Below are 19,322 nucleotides of genomic sequence, written 5' to 3'. Positions count from 1 at the left end.
AAGTAAAATCTATTCTATTAACTGTTAAAACATAAAATTGTTGACATCATCCTCTCTCCCAAACTGTATATTTGTCGCTTTCTCATAAAAAAATTTCCCGCCAATTGTTTTTATATTTTTAATCATTTTCAATTCAATCTTTTGACTGTGTCAATAAATAAATAAATAATTTTTTTTTGTTGGAATAAATAAATTGATATGGAGCTTAAATTTTTAAGGTAACTACAAAGTTTTTTTTAAGGTTTTAATGTTATTATTATAATTTTTTTTTTTTAAGGATGCTATGAAGTAGCGAGTAAATGTTAGCATTGTTTGGTATTTCCAAGGTGCTTCTATTTATTTAAATTAGGATCTTTAAATTACAAGTATTTTTCTTTTGTATTTTGAACTCTTAAAGCGTCTCTAATGGCAAGCTACAATCCATTGTAGCTTGCTTTTCCACATCAATTTCTAAGTTACAACACTTTTAAGCTACAAATTGTTCCAATGGTAAGCCACAACATATTGTAGTTTGCAAAAAATAAAATTTTAAAAAATAAATACATAATTATACACATGTTACAATATGAGTGGAGTTTATTTGTCTTTTTTTCAATCAAGCATGTACCTTGTTTGGGCTACAGTTGCTTGCATGTTGCTCAGTTTTTTGTTCTCCAATGGTAAGCATGTAACTAGGAACTTAATTTAAATTGCAAGCAAGTCTTTTTAATTGAACCATTGGAGATGCTCTGAAATATGGTATACTCCCCCTTTTTTTTTTTATTTGTATCACTTCCCTTTTATGGGTATTCTTTTTTTAAAAAATGCATCATTTCTATTTTTGATAACTTTATACTATATTTTATCATTTCTCTCTCTTACTTTAAACCCCACACAAATTATTTTATCAATTCTCTCTCTACCATGGTCCCTACTTAAATAATAATAATATATATCCTCTCTCACATACTCTCTCTTTCATTATCCCCATCTTACTTTTACTATATTTAATTATTTACTCACTCACAATATTATATTACTCTTTAAAACTCCGTGCAATCCCAAATGATGCAAATAAATAAAAAACGGATGGAGTATATAAATTGGTATGCATATGGTTTGATTAGATCAGATTGGCTTTCATTTTTATATTCACAAAGACTTATACGTGGTTGGCCACACGGTGTGGCCATCAATTACGAGGGTTATTTCGTTAGTGTTATATGAGTTACTCGTTCAGTTTTATAGGGGTCACTTCATTTTTGTTATAGGAGTTATTTGGTCAGTTTTACAGGAGTTACTGAGTCAGTGTTATAAGGATTACTTTGTTCTTTTATAAGTGGGAACATGGTGTGGTTAGCCACACACAAGACACACTGTTTAATATTTGTTACGTACGCATGTAATTTATGATGATAGATACATATCTTTTATGATCTAATTTATAAGTATATACGGGAAAATAAATAATAGAATTAAGCTATTTCATTTCAATAATTTTTTATATTCGTGCATAGCACGGGAGATGATTTTACATCGGTTATTTGAAAAATGACTACCACATTATTTTAATGATATATAATATGATTGGTTCATTTTTTTTCACGTTATAAAATGACCACAATTAGTTTTATAATATTTACAATGTAAATATAAATTTTGTCTACATAAAATAAATATTATTTGAGAAATTATAAAATAAGAAAAAACTTACATAAAATGAAACTAAAATTTGATAAATAAAAAATGTTGATAATACTATTTGATACCATTTATAAAGTAATATAACTAATTACTTGAAAAAAAATACTACATATGTCACTTATGGACTATATAATCTTTAAACCATTATGATAGTCATATTTCAAATGACTACTGTAAAATTTTCAATAGTATGGGTCTAATCTATTAAAGTAGTAAAACAATACTTTGTAATAGACTTATATTATAAACAAAAAAAAAGTGCAATATTAACAATGATTTTTTTTTATTTATTGTAATCCATGTTATGCAGTATTGTTGTATCTAAAAGACGAGAATTAGACGGATCTTGGGTGGGATTAAGTGGGGTGGATATCCAAGTGAGGGTTGGGAAGTAGATGATTTTAGAATTGTACCCGCCGGGGCGAAGATGGGATGAATTTTGGACCCACTGTGGGAAACCGGGGATAGGGATGGGGATGAAAATGTTAGGCTGGGATGAGGATGGGGATACGAAGGCCAATATCCGCCCTGTCCTACCCCGCTCCATTAACATCCTTACTTCGTTGATGATTGTGTGTGTCAACTGCGAGCAACTTGGTTTCTCGCCTTAAATCACAATACAAACAAGTTGCAATATTAAGATATTCCTCAACTTTGAATTTTAATTTATGAACATCATTCTTGTATTTGTCATATTTAGAGTGCCCCATAAGACAAAAACCTCAAAGGGAGATACAAAGAGTGAAAGACAGATGAGAAGACCATTCTAGTTATAATTTTATAGTTTAAACCCAAATAAAACAGGTGCTATTTTAAGCAACGGCTCAAGTGTATTAGGATGAAATTTTCTTGCAAAAAGGAAACAGTACGAGCCTGGCACATTGTTATATATACAATCAGATTGATCTCTAACTCGACTCAAGAACCTCTCAGAAACATCCTTTCTAACAAACGTCGTGGGATGAGAACCAGGCTTACTCCAATCAACCCAAGTAATACTTCTGTTAGAATTCGAGCCCTTTCCAATTTTAACCAGAAGGGTAGCTAAGTAGTGCTCATCCATGTAACATGGAGGCCTGCAATGATCTCGAAAAACAGGGTAGAATGCCTCATCTGATACTACTGCAATGCCAAGGTCTCGGTTAAGTTCAAACCACTGATTTCCTTTTCTCCAATCTGATAACTGTATTGCAGGTGCCATACGCTTGTTGTACCTACCTCGTCCTACTTTTCTAGGGTCATCAAACGATCCCACAAAGCTGTGCTTCGACTTGATGAGGTAGTCGTAAATAGTACTGAAGTTGAATAGAGGAATGCAGGATTCAGACAGTAATATGAATCTTTCATTAGAGAAGTCAAGCAGGGCATTAGCTAGTAATCTTCTTTCTGCATCTACCATGGTTGCCCTTCCCCATTCCACTGGCTGTGAGCACCAAACCGCATAAGATATTGTTAGTTTGTTACATGCCAATAACGTGTAGTATATGATACTTACAAGTATTGCTTGAAGGAAGCAAAATGCAAGTTTTATGTTTGGACATGATTGCCTTTTGTGATGTCTATAACAAAAGAAAAAAGTGATAAAAAGAATGAAAAACAGGAACTAGAGGACTTTAATTCTTTTTTTTTTTAACACAAATTCCATACCTCTTCGCCCATAATCAACAACAGATCATTAATGTGACGTTTGATGATTTTGTTATCTTTACTCCGTACATGATTATCATATATTCATATGTTATCTGCTAGCTAGTAATAGCTAGAAACGAAATACGAAAAGGAATGTTTTTAAACCCTGGGTGGTCTTAAACATACTATGAAAGGGAAACAAAATTCTACGAACCATAACCTAGCAATGAGACATGCATCAAATAAAAGAACTAATTAGGTGCAAAAAATATAGACCTTGCTAGGTATTCTACGCTGGTAGAACACGGATGATTCAATAGGCTCCTCAATGGACTCAGATGATGTGTGGAGGTAAATTGAGTACAGGCCTTGATGTCCCTTGAAGAACAATTCCCACAATGGTGCTAGTGGCAACGTCTTCCTGGTCAAGAACATAAACGCTACCTTAGGTGTCCTATTATAAGGATAATCCTTAATATGAGGTACCATAGAAGCACGCCACAAGAGCTCCTGATCAGACATTGTGTGCCATAACCCCCTCGGAGCTATCCAATCACCAAAGTCTCTGAATCCATTACCTGACAATTTGATGCCAGAAGCTGGCGTGCTTTGTACTGGTATGAAGTCTTCAGAAACGAGGAAATTCCTGATGCGACCATTGACAAAGATCCCAAGGACTATAACAAAGAATGCAATTGTAACAGTGATGATTATGGTGGTGGTAACTTGAATTGCTGCAAACTGAGAGCTGCTTTCCTTGACCATTTTTCTTAGCCATGAGCCTTTCACATAAACATCAACCTTTTGTTGCTCCATTGTCCTCTAAGAACAAAATTTGTTTTTCGGGTGGTTTTAGACTTAAGGGAAGAGGAGGGAAAAGAGATTACTAGCAAGACTATACACGTTTTTAGAACAAGATAGACATGCATGAAAGGTGCCAAAATACAGTAGAAAAGTGATTAATGTCACATTATAAGCCACATTAATTTCACACAATGAACAAAAACTGATAAAGCACACATTTAAAATAATGTGAAAAAACACAGGGAGAAGCAATTAGAGAACCTTTCTCGTGTGTATTTCTGTGTCTGACGACTCAACAACAGATTATTTTCATTTTTTTTGTTCTTTATTTAATATGGTTTATTGTTATACTAACCCCGAAACACTTTCTGTTTTGAACATTTTTTATACACGTATTTTGGATCCACTGTTTTGCTCATATATATTACTTTATGTGTGACAAATTTTATCTAGTTTGAAAGCATTCGTAAATTAGTTATTGTAAAAAATGGAGTAAACTGAACAAAAATGGAGGAATGAGGTGCATCATCACTGAGATAAACAAACCAAACAAAACCGAACTGAACATGATATCGCTCATCAGCCAAATTTACACAAGATGAACCGAAACATGAGGTGTAGCCTAGAGATGATCAGATTACAACAGCAAACATAGTATAGTTATATTGCTTGATTAAGCTTGTCATCAACCAGATAATTATTTCACCAAGTTTCCACAGTCATGAGAATTAAACATTTAAAACTAACGATAGATATAAAGTAGGCATGATTATCACACAATATAAATATACAATGCAGCAAAGCAAGCAATAACTACTGAAACAATGAGTTTAGGTCTAATCTTCACAATCTTTGATGAAATCCAATTGCATGCATATGCCCAGATCCAATTGAGTGCAAAATGTAATCCATAAGTCCGTTCAAGTTTTGACAAGGACATGCCCTAGCAGAAACAAGGAAACCAAATTAATTGTACAACTCTGGATAATCAAAGGAAGAAAATTACACTAAAAATAATATGAAACTTTTCGTCTTAGAGAAAGCAGAATCTAAATAAGCAATTTACGCCTACAATATCAGATTCATCATATATGATGAAACAGTGTGCAAATAGTTACCCTTTAATACAGACATACAATTCAGCAAGTGTTAGAGCAGTGCTTCTAACCTAAAGAGGTCAATGAGCCTAGAAAACAGCATCTCTTAATTATAACTTGCTCAACTCGTCACCAAATGCAGCAACACTGTGAGTTTCTAAAGAAAAGGCCTGCAGTCCTCAAACAAATTTTCTTTCAGATTATAATCTTTATTAGTAAGATACACATGTTAGTCTTAAAAATACTAACCAAATAACCCACAGATCTTATGATAATATAATTATCATGATTGAAGAGATAATCATTGGCAAGCTTTTCTGCTCCTTACATAAAGACAGAAAGTGAAGTAACAATTAACATCTACTATGTACTACAAGTATTTTAGATTTCTTTTTTTGGAACAATTAACAAGAATAATCCCAACTTTTGACATCCTTCCCATTTTAATTCCATCTATAGTTTAATCTAGAACAATCCCAACTAATGGGTGACCCTTCTCAAAATAGTTTCAATTTTTTTTACCTGTTGAACAGGTAAAAAGAGTGATGTGTGAATTTGGTATTGGTTAGTGCCTCATAGCATGAAATAAGTAATACCTGACCTTAAAATGAATTCAACAATCCATGGCATGGATTTATTGCCATAATTCTGGGGTTGCTCTAGCTCATAAATCTTACATCATCCAATACCAGGCCCAATCTTGGCAAAAACCTCACAGGAGTGGGTAGTGTTGCTTTGATATACAAATGCAAACCAACTATTGACCAGATGCATTCTAGGGCTATATCTATATGATGAGAATGAATTAATATGAATACACAAATGAACATTGGATTGGCATTGACAGCGGTAAATAGCACTGTGGACATTACCTCAGGTAACTTGTGTTGTTGAGCTAAATGCTCAACATGGAGCCTCACGTTAGATGCAGCAATATACCACAGGGCACGATCGATGTCTTTGTATAGAGTGGAAACTATGTCAAATAAAGTAGTACTGCCATTTTCTATGGCATTCAAGATTGAAGATTCTCTATCTCTGCGATTCCTGCATGAAATCAGACTATGCATTGTAACATATTTTCTGACTACAGTTGCAGTTATTTACCACAATATTACATCCACAAGCTGCTGTGAATATAAACTATACAAGACATATGAGGCTGGATATATAGAAAATCACACACAACTACGAACAAACCATGACAAAGAAAACTACCCACATAAAATTGCCACGGCAATAGCTCTTCTGGCAAAACATATGGTAAATGCTTTATATGTGAAACAGAGAAAGAAGAGAATCATTAAATGCAGTTCATACTTGAGATATCGACAAAGCATGTGTTTTGGCCACAAATTGACTCTTCCGTGCATAGGAATCAAAGCATTTGGAGAAAGCTCCAAGAATTTGAATGTCGTATTTAAATATTCCTGCAAGAAAAGTAAGATTGGTGAGGTGATTAGATCAAAGTATAGCGGCTATAGCCTTTCAAGATGAACAATCTCTTCCAGCAATTCAATGTAGGGAAGCATGGAAAAAAGACAAAATTAGCTACGCCCATAATTAGTTCCTGCTAGTTGAGTCCAAGCCTGATAATTTTTTTCCAATTATCTTTATTTCATTCAAAATTATAATGGGGGCATTTGTTTCAGGGTCTTTAAAAATGGGCAGAATACTCAGCAAAAATAATAAGATGGTGTGGATAACATAAAATGATCTAAAAAAAAAATTAAATGGGTAAAAATACACAATCAGCTTACTCCCATATTTCCACCAGAAAAAGCATCTAGAACCGCACTACCTTGCCTGCAACATCAGTTAATCAATAAATCTGTTAATACATCAATGGTTCAAGCATAATAACAGAATATAACAAGATGCACCTATGATCAGAAAATTTGAGAAAAATCTTTCTTTTTTCATGTACTACCAAAACACATTTCCACAAACTAATCATAGAAACTACGAATGTATAAGCTGGAGGGTTTTCCAGAAGCAAGTGCTCTGACTCAAGTAAAAATGTAACAGAAGCATATTCCCGTCCAACAATTTTAGAACTGAGATCTTGTGAATACAGTCTCTAAATTCCAAGGAAAACATTGCACATGTGACTACCAAGTACAGAGTACCAAGATATGAATATTTTAGCACATATATTCTTCATCAAAAATGAAATTGAATTGAATAGCAAAGATTTCACACAGAAATTTTTTAGCTCTGCTTAGTACCTATATGTAAGATATCATAGAGCAATATTTGTATATGTTTATACTTTAAGAGGACCTTACCCAACACAGTGATCACCAACAATCAGTGTATGAGTATTGATATGGAGCAATGCCATATGACCATCTGTGTGGCCCTGTTATTGAAAGACTTAAAACTATCAAACCTCCATAAGGACTAGAAGAATGCGGGTAAACAAATATAGTACAAAAAATACAGATAGCATAACATCAAATAAATTGTGTCCAATAAATCATACACACTTTTTATTTTCACACACCTATGGGTAAATTTAATTGTTCTGCATAAATTTCTCATTCCATGAGTCTCATTGAGTAGAAGAGAGTCATAAGCCTATAATTTATTCGAATAATGAAGTTTTGAAATTTAAGCCCATTACAAAGTCCAATAAAACTGTAATGCATAAGACAATTTGTAGGTTATCTATTATGGAACTGTGAAGGATCAGATCCAGGAGGCCAGCCACACAGGTTACTAAGAGTATACCAAAAATAATCCTGAGTAATAGATAAAAGGATTCAAGGAGTGTCCATGAATTTCTCCTTTAGTGACACTCAGGTACTGGTGAGAGATATTTGATTAAAAGAAACTAAATATTATCTTGAACAAAAAATCCAATAATGTAAGGATGTGTAAGTTAGCCGATACAATACCGGGGCAGAAATGACTTGGAGTCGCTGGTCCCCAACAATAATTTCTTCCCCTCCTACAACTGATGTATACCCAAGAGACCAGTCATCTGCAGTAAAACAAAGTTGTTATAAAAAAATTGATCTCCATGAAAGTAGTTATTGATGAATAAACATTTGCTTGGACCCTAAATATAGATGCACCTCTATGAGATAATAACTTACTAATTTTCGGTATCATAAACAACTTTCAGAGAGCTATGTGAGCTGGCAAGACCAAAATTTAGTGAATGGATTTCTGATGGTCCAGCATATTGTATTACACTATTATTACTTAGAAGTTCTTAGCACTAATCATTTGTTTTATTTACTTCAAACATACACTTGTCTTAAATTTGGAATGCATGATTTATAAATAACTAACCAATAAGCTCATTCATTAATATATATATTCTTCACTTTATATGGGCTTGATCTTGATTCTAGAAAACAACACTATTATGATGAAGAGCTGTAAGGGTGTAAAAACCTTCAAAAATGTACCAACCCAAAAGTCCAAAACCCAAAATGTGGAAGCCCTATGTAATAGTCAGTGTACCTCGTATAACAATGCTAATGTATTGTTAACGTAGGAATTGAACATGATGCCTTATATAGCTCACAGACAGTCTCTTATGCAGACTAAGAATATGTATGTTTCTCTTGATACATTTTATGTGTTTTAAGAATGGTGAGACAGGTCGACAGGATGCCTCCTATCAACATATTGTGAGCTTGCTACTTCTTTTGGTCCCACCTATTTGAAGTGGAAGGGTGCAGAAGTCAGTCCCCTTTTATTATGGTACATCTGGACTCCGGAGGCACAAAATCACAAAGTCAATTCGGATTCTTGGCTACTTAATAGGAGTCATGTTCGGAGAGCAATGAAAAGACAGTACAAAGCAAAAAAAATTTCCTAATCCCTTCATGGAATAGACCTGTCATTCCAGCTAAGCTCTGAAATGATGTCACAAGGAGCAAGAGAAAACAGGTCCAAAACAATCCCTCTAAGTACTTTTCTATAATGATCTAAAAGCCAGAAACTACCAGATACATACACCTGGACTGCATTAAGCACATTCTTACAGCCAGCATGATAAGCATAGACACACAAGATACTATCAATTGTGAATGAGAAACAGAAACTTTTTCACCGTAAATCTCTGAAGAGAAGAGCAGCTTACTACAAACCCCCTGTGGCCCCACTGCTATAACCTAGTGACCTCCTCCAGGCTTACCAAAATAAGCAGCTTACAATAAACTCCTCCAGATCATTATTTGGAAAAGTTGTGCTGACGCCCAAGGTGCTGCTACACAAAATCTTAGAAAGGCCCAGGTGATATACTTTCGATGAACACATAAGCACAAAGCCGTGTAGTGTTAGCATTAACTTCATGTCTGCAACTGTTTTTACAGTCAGATTTTTTTTTTTTTTTTTAATATAAGAAATGTGCTAGACTTTGATGATGCGCACACTTCACGCTTGTGCACTGTAAGTCTTTTTTAAACAATGCCCTAGATCCACTTCCTCCACCTAATTCAAACCCTTAGCACCCTATCGCCTCGCCTTATCTTAGAACTGTAGGTTTCCCTGTCATATACCTTCTGAAAACCAAGCTTAAAATCTACCCTCGTATAACTTCAAAAAACTTCATAAAGTCCCTCGTCATCGATGCCAGATCCAAATTCGGTCTAAGCCACAGTCAAACTGGAGATAGCAGACCTGTTCAGGCTTGATACAACTATAATACATCTTCAATAATTTATGAAACCTCGACTTGGGTATACAAGAATACCTTTTACAATACGATGCATTGTGCTTTTGTGAGCCAATAAAATTGCATCAGGGTTGCATTTTTGAACAGCTGACAAACCTGAAAAAATCCACAAAAGCAGTAAGTCAAATACGAGAGACGTGATTTGCAGACCATTGCAGCTTTCAGGAAATGCTTTGCTACAGACATGTTGGACACAGACTTAGAGGTACATTGAAACACATTTGAACCTCAACAAGCCTTGTCCGCAATGAGATAATGACATTAAAAGTTCACTGGAAAAAACCTCTGACAGGAGAAAATAGACCACAGAACAACAGTATAAAAAGCATGCACGATTCACAAAAAGAGGTGCCAGAATGAACATCCCGGCATAAAAACAAATCAATTGCTACTATAGCACATTCAGATCACACAATGAATTAGTTAACTTAAGTGACTCATATGCTAGCCAAGAAAACTGCTAAGGGGAGTGGCAATAATGGCCACTGCACCAACATTATTATGCTCTCAGCTCAGTGAAGACAACAAACAAGGCCAAGGAACAGGAAACATAACAGGTTTTGATAATGGATCAACATTATATATTTATATCTCAAGCAATCAATAATTTAGGCCACATGCAATAGCACTTTCATGAATCATGAGTTTCATCAACGTTGGCCATGTAAGGCAACTCAAAATAATTTTCTCCAATAAGAACCAACATTACTGGAAAAAAAAAATTATGAAAAACATTGAAAATGACTTACCATCCACATGATCAGCATGATGATGTGTAACAAACACGATCAACTTTCTTGGTAAAGCTGCAATAATATCCGCAAGCTGATAGAACAATGAGACATATCTGAGTATAATATGACAGTAGGAAACAAAAATACTAAGTACATTATTCTTGTCAATTCTAAAGCTAAACAATAGAGCCATATTGTACAGATCAATATAAAACCCCATCCAAGACGGATCATCTATTTAAAGGAACTGCAGATTGACTTGTTACTATATTATAATGAAACAACATCTACATTGAGTAGATAGGAGTGAGAACACATAAGTTGAAAAAGTCTTTAAACAGAGGTTTTATGCACCTCACCACCTTCAAAAGTTACATCAAATATCTCAAAGTTCAGATTTTTCTGTTAATATACCTGAAAGTAAAAGAGATAGCAACAGAGAATAGTGGTTGTACAAAGCTCTACAACCCACATGGTAATATTTTGACAACTTGTATTCAAAGGAAAAAAGTTCCACTTCTAATTATGAACACCTAGAGTTTCAACCATTGCCGATAATAGTAAGGAAGATCCTTGATGTGAAAATTTAGACAAAAAATGAAGTCAATAACTTCATGAATAAATAAGATATTTGACATCCTATGAGACCATACAACTAATACAAGCCATACTGCCATAGTACATGTACCCATTTTTATTTCTGGGAGGGTGAGATGTGACTAAAACTTTGATATCTCATCTTCTAATAGGAAGAGAAACAGATAGAGATCAACCAACAATACATGGTTGGGGAAATAGCTACCCCTTAAAACTGTGAAGCAATAGAGAGGCATGATATATCTCATAAACCTCCTCTAGTAAGCTTATCTGCAAAGCCTTGCAATTGATGAGAAGCAATCAAAGTAGCTTAGTGGCCAGTATTGGGGTTTATTTATTTATTTAAAAAAAAAAAAACAAACAAACTCCCTCACCGCCCCCAAAAACAGAATCTGTTGAGAGAATTAACATATTGGATCTTCCCTGAAACTTAATAATAGTTTTCCTTATTTACTATGATAATTTCTAATTATCTTCCACTGGTGGTGTTGATGAATGATTTCCATTTATGGAAAGAACTACCCTGCATGGTCTTTAGTTTAATTAAAAATATAAATGCATCAGGTCTTTCACCAATTCCATCACCTTAAGATTGTAATTACTTCAATTTCTTAAATGATGAGTACACTGCAAAGATACAAACAGAAAAACCATATATGCAACTAGTGACAGCATTCAGTCATTTTCAGAGAAGATATCTACAACTGAAGAAAGTAATGTGCACTTTCCTACCAAGCAGACAAGCACCTGACATCCCTACAAACGTCGATTATTCCTGAGCTTACGAACACTACCTCTAACCAAAAACTATGGTTATTAGGATTCTAAAAATTAAACTCTCATAGCAATATAGAATATTTAAGCTTATGAAAATTATCCCCCAACTCTCAAAATTCATGTGATACACATACATACATATGACACAGTTGCTTTTAGTATAAAGTTCCACACACTTGAAAAGAGTGGGCTTCATTTTATGCTATATATGTACAAGTAAAATACCATTTTGGCATATGTGCAGTGAACTGAGTTCATTCAGAATTAAGTTGTCTAAAAATATACCTCCTGATGGGACTCAGCTCTGCATCCTGGATCTATTATTAGTGCATCTCCATGAGCAATAACATTTTTATCGCTTTCACTATTGGCAACAATCTGTGGCGCAATGACTACCAAGTTCGTAGTGGAGAAAGGCCTGCCAGTTCTACTTCTCATCGGTACAAGTCTAACACCCAGCGGATATTCCTGTACAAGAGACAAAGTAATTGACAAAACCTCATCAGAGAATGATTTCTACAGGTTTACAACATCAATTGAAATCAGCCACAATAAGAGAGTTGATGGTTTAAAGAGCCAACGCAAATTCAGACAAAATGATCAAATATGTGCATGAGTTGCATCTCTCTTTGTAGCTGTATCCCTCAAGAAAAGAAAGCATAGCTAAAAACATAACTGCTGCATCAAAACAAATAAACAGCAAAATAAATTCTAGTATAAAATAGATTCAACCTGGTAATTCAAATAACGTGGTACATCCCACTTAGAGTATTTAGAGTCATGTGGAAAACCATTAACCACCAACGGCCCCATACGATAACTGTCCGGTGTTACCTCAGAGAGCCATTTTGAGCAATTAGACCAGGAAATCCACTGGCATGCCACTGCATATGGAGTTACAATATAAGAAGGTTATAAGAGCTCCAGATATAGCAAAAATGCTTTATTATTATATCAAGCTGGCCATTAATTAATAATATCCCCAAATTTATGCAATCATGGACTGTTTTTTTGTTTTTGTTTTTTTCAAATGAACCATATAAAGAAGATGAACGATACTACATCCGGATTTTATTAATCCCGATCACTTCTGTTTAGTACTTTGCAATACAGTGACTAGTGACTACTACTTTGATACTTTTAACATCCAAATTTAGTTGTCACATTGCGAGTTCAAATCGCAAAATCGACTTATTTCGGACCACGGCATAGAATAACTTCCAACTACAAAATGTTCTTATTATATTCCAACAAAAAAAAAGGGGGTCAGGACTAACCATCACTACTTTTATCATCAAAGCTATAGTATGCAGAGATAAAAACCGTATGAATCGGAGGTGCTGGTCCAAATTCAGGTTCTTCCACAAATTTCCAGAACTTCCACTGCCCTTGATTCAACCTCTCAATTCCAACCTGCTCTGAAACCTAAAAACACAAACCATACATAAAATTTAATCATTCAATTTCACCCAAAATTCAACCTACCATAATATACCAACAATTTTCATATAAATGATCAACTATACTTTAAGCAAATAATTAAAATAAAATTATCAATTATACCTGGTTTAAAGCCAAACCCAGGTCAAATTTCTTCAAATCAAGTTTAGCAGAGCATAATTCATCTCCTTCAACATGAATTTCCGATTCACCTTGTAACAATTTCAATTGAACAGAAGGAAAATCCCAAAGATCAGAATCAATGTAAGAATCATACTCTTCAATTCCGAATTTACGGGGCCTATTTTGCTTGACTATAAGGAATTCCTCCTCGGTTAAAGGGTTTTTGATGATCACAGCTAGTTTGTATATCGACATTGTTGATCGGAAATATTAGGGCGAATGATTTATGTAATCAAATTGGGGATTTTACGATGAACAAAGGGGTTGAAGATTAATAAGAGGAAGAAAGCAGGAGATAATTGTGTAGTGTGAGGTTTGGTCATATTTTTGAACTCTGTTTTTCTGTTTTTGGGAAGTTGCGGATGCATGCATTCGTTATTGGAATTCGGAAATATAATGAAAGTGAGCATGCATTTGTTATTGGAAAAATACTAAGGAGTTTTCTGTAAATTGATAACTGTGACCTCTCTTTAAAGTTACAAGTTCCGAATATACGATTAGTATAAGTAGAGACCAAGCTTATCTAGGAGGAAATTCAAATTTATCTCCTCGATAAACTTGAAGTGTTTATCCGGGGGTATTCGCGTAATTTCGCGTATCTGAGTAAGGGTATAAAAGTCAAGTGGGCGGGGAAGATTTAACAGCCGTTATGTTGGAAGATTTGACTCTAATTACCTTCTGTTAACCAAAAAGTAAATCGGGTAAACTCTAGGGGTATTCGCGTCATTTCGCGTATCTGAGTAAGGGTATAAAAGTCAAGTGGGCGGGGAAGATTTAACAGCCGTTATGTTGGAAGATTTGACTCTAATTACCTTCTGTTAACCAAAAAGTAAATCGGGTAAACTCTAGGGGTATTCGCGTCATTTCGCGTATCTGAGTAAGGGTATAAAAGTCAAGTGGGCGGGGAAGATTTAACAGTCGTTATGTTGGAAGATTTGACTCTAGTTACCTTCTGTTAACCAAAAAGTAACTCGGGTAAACTCAACCTTTTGTTAACCAACAAGTAACCCAAGGTAAACACTTTGATTGTGAAGGCGAATTTTTTTAAGACGGTGGTGCCGAAGACTGTGGTGGCTGGAAGGCGATTTACGGTTTCAGATTGACGCTTTCAAAGACGGTGGTGGCGGGCAAGTTGCTTTGCGGTTTTTAAGACGGTAGTGCGATTACTTTGACAGCGGTGGCGCTGGTAGGCGATTTGCAGTTACGAAGACGGTGGTTGTTGGCGATTTGCGGTTACGAAGACGGTAGTGGCCCTAATAGATCTTAATTTGACAGGTAATATTACTCCTTGTGTGGATTTTTGTTGGAATAAGGCTTAGTTTTGAGATAGAAACCATGTTCTAGGGTTTGTTTTACTTAATTATGCATGTTGTTAGGGAATTTGGTTAGTTGTTTACTGTAAGGAATAACATTCATTCATATTGCCTTTCTATCAATCATTTGTTGGAGGTAAATACAAATAATTAATTTGTAACTGTGTACTGTAAGAAATAATATTCTTTCATATTGCCGGTTTATCAATCAATTGAGAAAAATCAAAGAGGTATTTGGTTTGAAAAATGGGTACCAACCATTTGAATTTAATGGTTAGGTGTCATTGAATTGTGTTTCATAATAATGTTTTTCATACATTACAAAATCACTGCCATATGTCATTCTATCAATCATTGAATTGTGTTGGTTTAATGTCATTTGGCTGACCTTCAGATTGATATTATGGGGAGTAAGCATGACCGAAGTCCATGTAATTCTGTATCTGACTTGGATACAGTGAGTTAGAAACAACCTTCTTTGATAAATGCAAATTTTCAAAAGTGTAAATTTAGAGTTTTAGTAAATTCATGAATTATGTAGGATGATGTTGGCAATTGCGATTATAGGCTTAAGAAAAATTAGATTGAACCTGCAATATTCAAGGTAATAATAATTATGTAGAGGGGCTTATGAATGGTGTATTTTTGTATTATTGGATACTCATTGTTGTCTTGTTTAATAGGATAATTGTATGAATGTTGGTGGTAAAGTGAAGGCCCAAAGGCATGTGTTGAGGAACATGACAGGAGAAGCTCTCGGGTAAGAGGTGTTAAATTGTTTGATGGTAGAGTAAGAGCTTAATGATTCTACTTTTTGATATTATATGGTACTAATATTTGATTCCCCTATTCATGACAACCGCCTAATTTGACGTGTCGGATTGAATCCTTTACAAGGATATGTCAAACATTTGATGAGAGAACAACTAGTGGGTGAAGGAGATGGGATTTGGAGGCCTTCTTGATTTACCACCTAATTTGCAACTTCCGAGGAAACTTAGCTATTGGCTATTGAGCCGCGTTGATCCAATAAGTCGAAAATTGATAGGCACTGATGGAAAAGAGTTCAAATTTTCAAAGAACCAAGTCCATTGGGTTTTTGGAATTCCAAATGGAGGACTTCCTGTGCCCACCAAGAAATCATTGAACACTGAAATGCGTGCAAAGACCTACGAGATATTGGGACAGTATGGAAAATCATGGGAGGGTAAGTCAAGAAAGTTTCTTGGCCGCACTTATACGTCTACAGGAATTCCTATCAGTTCTAGCATGATGGATAGGTTGGAGGGTTATTGGGAGGCACACGACAAAGAAGAGTTTAAGACCTTGTTTCTTTTGCTTGTATTGCAAATGCTGCTATGCCCCACTCAGTCACCACGATTAGCTGCTGATCTTGTTCCTGCCTTGACTTGTGCTTCAAATTGTTCTAATTTTTATTGGTGTGAACTTGTGTTGGATAGATTGATGAAAAGTGTCGTGAGTTTTGCTAGGGGGTTTATGCATCTGGCTTTGCAAGGGGTTGTGGTGGTTGTACCATGTTCTTAGTGGTAATTCTTGTTATATTGTGTTGTTGGTTTGAGTTATACACTTAATTACTCCGTTTCTTACATCTACTATAAATTTTCTACTTGGACAAGTTAAATAAGGATCCGGTGTCATGGGGAACCTTTCCCCGTATTAAGGTATGGAGTATGAAGCACATTAGAGCTGCTGCTAAAGAAGACAAAATTACAGCTAATGGAGACTTTGGACACCTTGGGTGAGGATCTTCTTATACGTGATGAATGATTTGTGAGTTTAATAACCTCATCATCTATTATATGGTAAATGATGCAGATGTTAGACATTGTGTATGGTGAGCAGCACCCTGTTATGGCTAGGGATAGTAATGGCCCAGTTGACTCTGCCGAGGTATATCACAATACTATATATTTATGTAGTGGCAATGTCTTCATATATATGATCTGATTTTTATTTAATTTGGTTTATAGGTTGTAGAGGGATTTGGCAGTAGTCGTACAACAACTTTGAAAAAGAGGAGGATAGCAAGAAAGGATAAAAAACCATTTGCTCGTAATGATAGGAGTGTAAGGGTGAAGCTTTCTGCAAATCCTTTGAGGTGAAATTATGGTGGAAACTCTCAATTTTTTACCCCATATGTTTCCCCATTGTTACCAGTGTGTGAGGTTACTATTTTTTTAAACCACTCAAAATCGCAATGGTCTTTTCCTTTACAATTCACGACCTTCACTCGGAAAACGCCAAGCAGCCATTGTTCTGCCCTGTTTATTTCACTGCAACGGTTTCAGATTATTGTCCTTCATTTGGGGATGCCATGTTTAACTTGGAAGGCAATAAACAATTTGGTATTTTCACTTCTTCTTCAAGCATTTCGTCTATTCTGTGTTAATATTTTCAACTTTACATTTCATTATTGTCATTAACATCATTCTTGTCACAACTAGGTGTAGACACCCATTTGTGTCTCCCCAAAACCAAACCCAGTGATGAGTACCTTTCACGTCGAATCATAATCGAATGAAGCGAAAGTGTGGAAAGTATAGTGTTGCGGAAAGTTTTAATTTCTTTTCTCTTCTCTTTGTTTTTGAAAACTTATTTTTAAGAAAACAACCAATCCAGTTTGGTTGGTTCATGATATGGGTCCAATAGTATTGTAGTTGGATGGGGCTTGCAAAGACCTTTCCAACGATATATTATAAGCCCAATTCCGATGAATATTGAGGAAGTTATGGCCAATTTACTAAACTGGGCCCGGTTTAAGCTTTATGTACGGCCCAATGATCTTGGGGAGGGCCTAATATGATTTATCATTCCTAATGCAATTATGAATGGTTTTAGTCTTCTAGATTCTTCTAGAAGGTTCTTTTCATTCCTAATTCAATTAGCATTGATAAATTGACTTTTGTTGACTTTTCAGAGTTTTAATCAAAATCAAATAGCATTTTTGAGGAAATTATATGATTTTATCCTCCAGTACGGCAAATTTATCTGATTTTCGAAAACGTGTTAAAATCAGGCTTGGCACCTAACCCCAGGCCTTGGCGCCTGGCGCTAGTGTTGGTGCCTGGCGCCAGCTAGCCAGGGTTGGCGCCAGCTCTGTTTTCTTTGCGTCAGACTCTGTTTTGATTAATTTATCTTTTTGGCTGATTTTCTCTATAAATATTGTATTAAAAACTCCGTTTTCATTCACCAATTCTCACGATCATTCACCTACAATTAGTTTTAATTAGCATTCTCTTAATTCTTAATTCATCGTTCTTCAAACTTTGCTTTTTCATACAAAATTCCGCATTCACAAGATCTAGAAACACCTAGCCATATTCGAAGTTGCCTTCGCCCTAGACGTGAAAGGTTTAATTTCTGAGGGTTTGGTCCCAAATCTCTCTTTCAATTATTTAATTTGATTGTTGTTTATTATTTTCCTTGAAGTTACTAACGTGTGTATTTTGTTATTAGAAAGAGGTACGAGACATCAAAGTAAGTACTTTAATGGTTTTAATTGATGTTATGATGTAGACATCATGTTTAGATTGTTATTATGATATTCCTAGTATCATGTCTAGGGTAATTTTAATATTAAATATGATTGCTATGATGCTTCCTATTCTCTTCCTAATATTTATGATTGTTAGTATCATGTTAGGATTAAAGATTTGATTTTTATTGCTTAGTGACATGCTAGGGTTTGTTATTAATCTTGTTAGTATCATGCCTAGGATCTTGCTATTTTTATTGTGCTTTAATATTAACATGAACATGATTATGATTATAATTGTTATAATTTATGATGATTATGAATATTATTATTATTATTATTATTATTATTATTATTATTATTATTATTATTATTATTATTATTATTATTATTATTATTATTTTGATGATGATTATTTTATTTATGATGATATTATCATTATTATAATTTATTATTATGATTATTATAATTATTATTCATGATTATTATGTTGCTTGATGCTTATTTATTGTTATTGCTTGATCACACCTTTATGCATGTTTAAAGGGAATTTAATACATGTAATCATGCTTAATAAGATAATTAATAATCTTGTTTAGGGTTAATTATGATTATAATTCAAGTGATCGCCAATAATAGTTTGTTTGTGCATTAAATTCAACCAACATAGATTAAACAGGTTTAGGGTTAATCCTATTGATTGCATGTTAATTAAAAAGCGCACATGAATACGATCAGAATAAAGTAGAGGCCTATTATTAGGGCAGATTCAATCTCTTTTAGGTTGGATTTGTACCTTCATCCCTGAACCCTTATTTGATTATAGATCTTATGGAGTTGACGATCTCTTGGATCGTTAAGGGGTGTAACCTTCAC

General features: G+C 34.6%; 2 protein-coding genes and 1 long non-coding RNA gene across 5 annotated transcripts; 1 reads left to right on the top strand and 2 right to left on the bottom strand.

Moving 5' to 3' along the window:
* Window positions 1-2,461: 2,461 nt before the first annotated feature.
* Window positions 2,462-4,128, bottom strand: LOC145634775 (glycosyltransferase BC10-like). Its single transcript, XM_081686161.1, has 2 exons — window positions 3,589-4,128; window positions 2,462-3,106 (listed from the first exon to the last, which is right to left on the bottom strand). The coding sequence occupies exons 1-2, from the start codon at window positions 4,126-4,128 to the stop codon at window positions 2,462-2,464; spliced, it is 1,185 nt and encodes a 394-aa protein (XP_081542287.1).
* Window positions 4,129-4,789: 661 nt separating this feature from the next.
* LOC145599098 (uncharacterized) lies at window positions 4,790-12,882 on the bottom strand. Of its 2 annotated transcripts, XM_081655598.1 has the most exons (11): window positions 12,747-12,882; window positions 12,300-12,482; window positions 10,656-10,731; window positions 9,925-10,002; window positions 8,114-8,199; window positions 7,502-7,575; window positions 6,974-7,019; window positions 6,534-6,643; window positions 6,086-6,260; window positions 5,285-5,383; window positions 4,942-5,059 (listed from the first exon to the last, which is right to left on the bottom strand). In XM_081655598.1, the coding sequence occupies exons 1-10, from the start codon at window positions 12,825-12,827 to the stop codon at window positions 5,324-5,326; spliced, it is 969 nt and encodes a 322-aa protein (XP_081511724.1). In that variant the 5' UTR covers window positions 12,828-12,882; the 3' UTR covers window positions 4,942-5,059; window positions 5,285-5,323. The 2 variants fall into 2 exon arrangements, with proteins under 2 accessions (XP_081511669.1, XP_081511724.1); XM_081655543.1 differs by lacking the exon at window positions 5,285-5,383 and having other exon boundaries at window positions 4,790-5,059.
* A 1,689-nt stretch (window positions 12,883-14,571) lies between these two features.
* On the top strand, window positions 14,572-17,336 carry LOC145599009 (uncharacterized). Of its 2 annotated transcripts, none has more exons than XR_014103689.1 (4): window positions 14,572-14,912; window positions 15,634-16,709; window positions 16,787-16,861; window positions 16,949-17,336. It is a non-coding gene; the product is annotated as an uncharacterized LOC145599009 (long non-coding RNA). The 2 variants fall into 2 exon arrangements; XR_014103693.1 differs by having other exon boundaries at window positions 16,942-17,336.
* Window positions 17,337-19,322: the final 1,986 nt, after the last annotated feature.

This window comes from Chenopodium album, chromosome 1, assembly GCF_948465745.1.
Source record: "Chenopodium album chromosome 1, dcCheAlbu1.1, whole genome shotgun sequence".
NCBI classification, from domain to species: Eukaryota; Viridiplantae; Streptophyta; class Magnoliopsida; order Caryophyllales; family Amaranthaceae; genus Chenopodium; species Chenopodium album.
Note: the sequence above shows the minus strand (reverse complement) of the source record. Positions and strands in the feature narration are given on the sequence as shown.

Bases quoted from the DNA above. Each gene is read 5' to 3' on its own strand.
- LOC145634775 (XM_081686161.1), bottom strand. From the start codon at position 4,128: ATGGAGCAACAAAAGGTTGATGTTTATGTGAAAGGCTCATGGCTAAGA. The intron at 3,107-3,588 runs GTCTATATTTTT...TGGTGCTCACAG, and splicing joins AGCGTAGAATACCTAGCAAG to CCAGTGGAATGGGGAAGGGC.
- LOC145599098 (XM_081655543.1), bottom strand. From the start codon at position 12,827: ATGGGGCCGTTGGTGGTTAATGGTTTTCCACATGACTCTAAATACTCT. The intron at 8,200-9,924 runs GTATTCTTGTAT...GTTTTACTGCAG, and splicing joins AATGCATCGTATTGTAAAAG to ATGACTGGTCTCTTGGGTAT. The intron at 6,644-6,973 runs GTAAGCTGATTG...CTTTTCTTGCAG, and splicing joins TTTCTGGTGGAAATATGGGA to GAATATTTAAATACGACATT.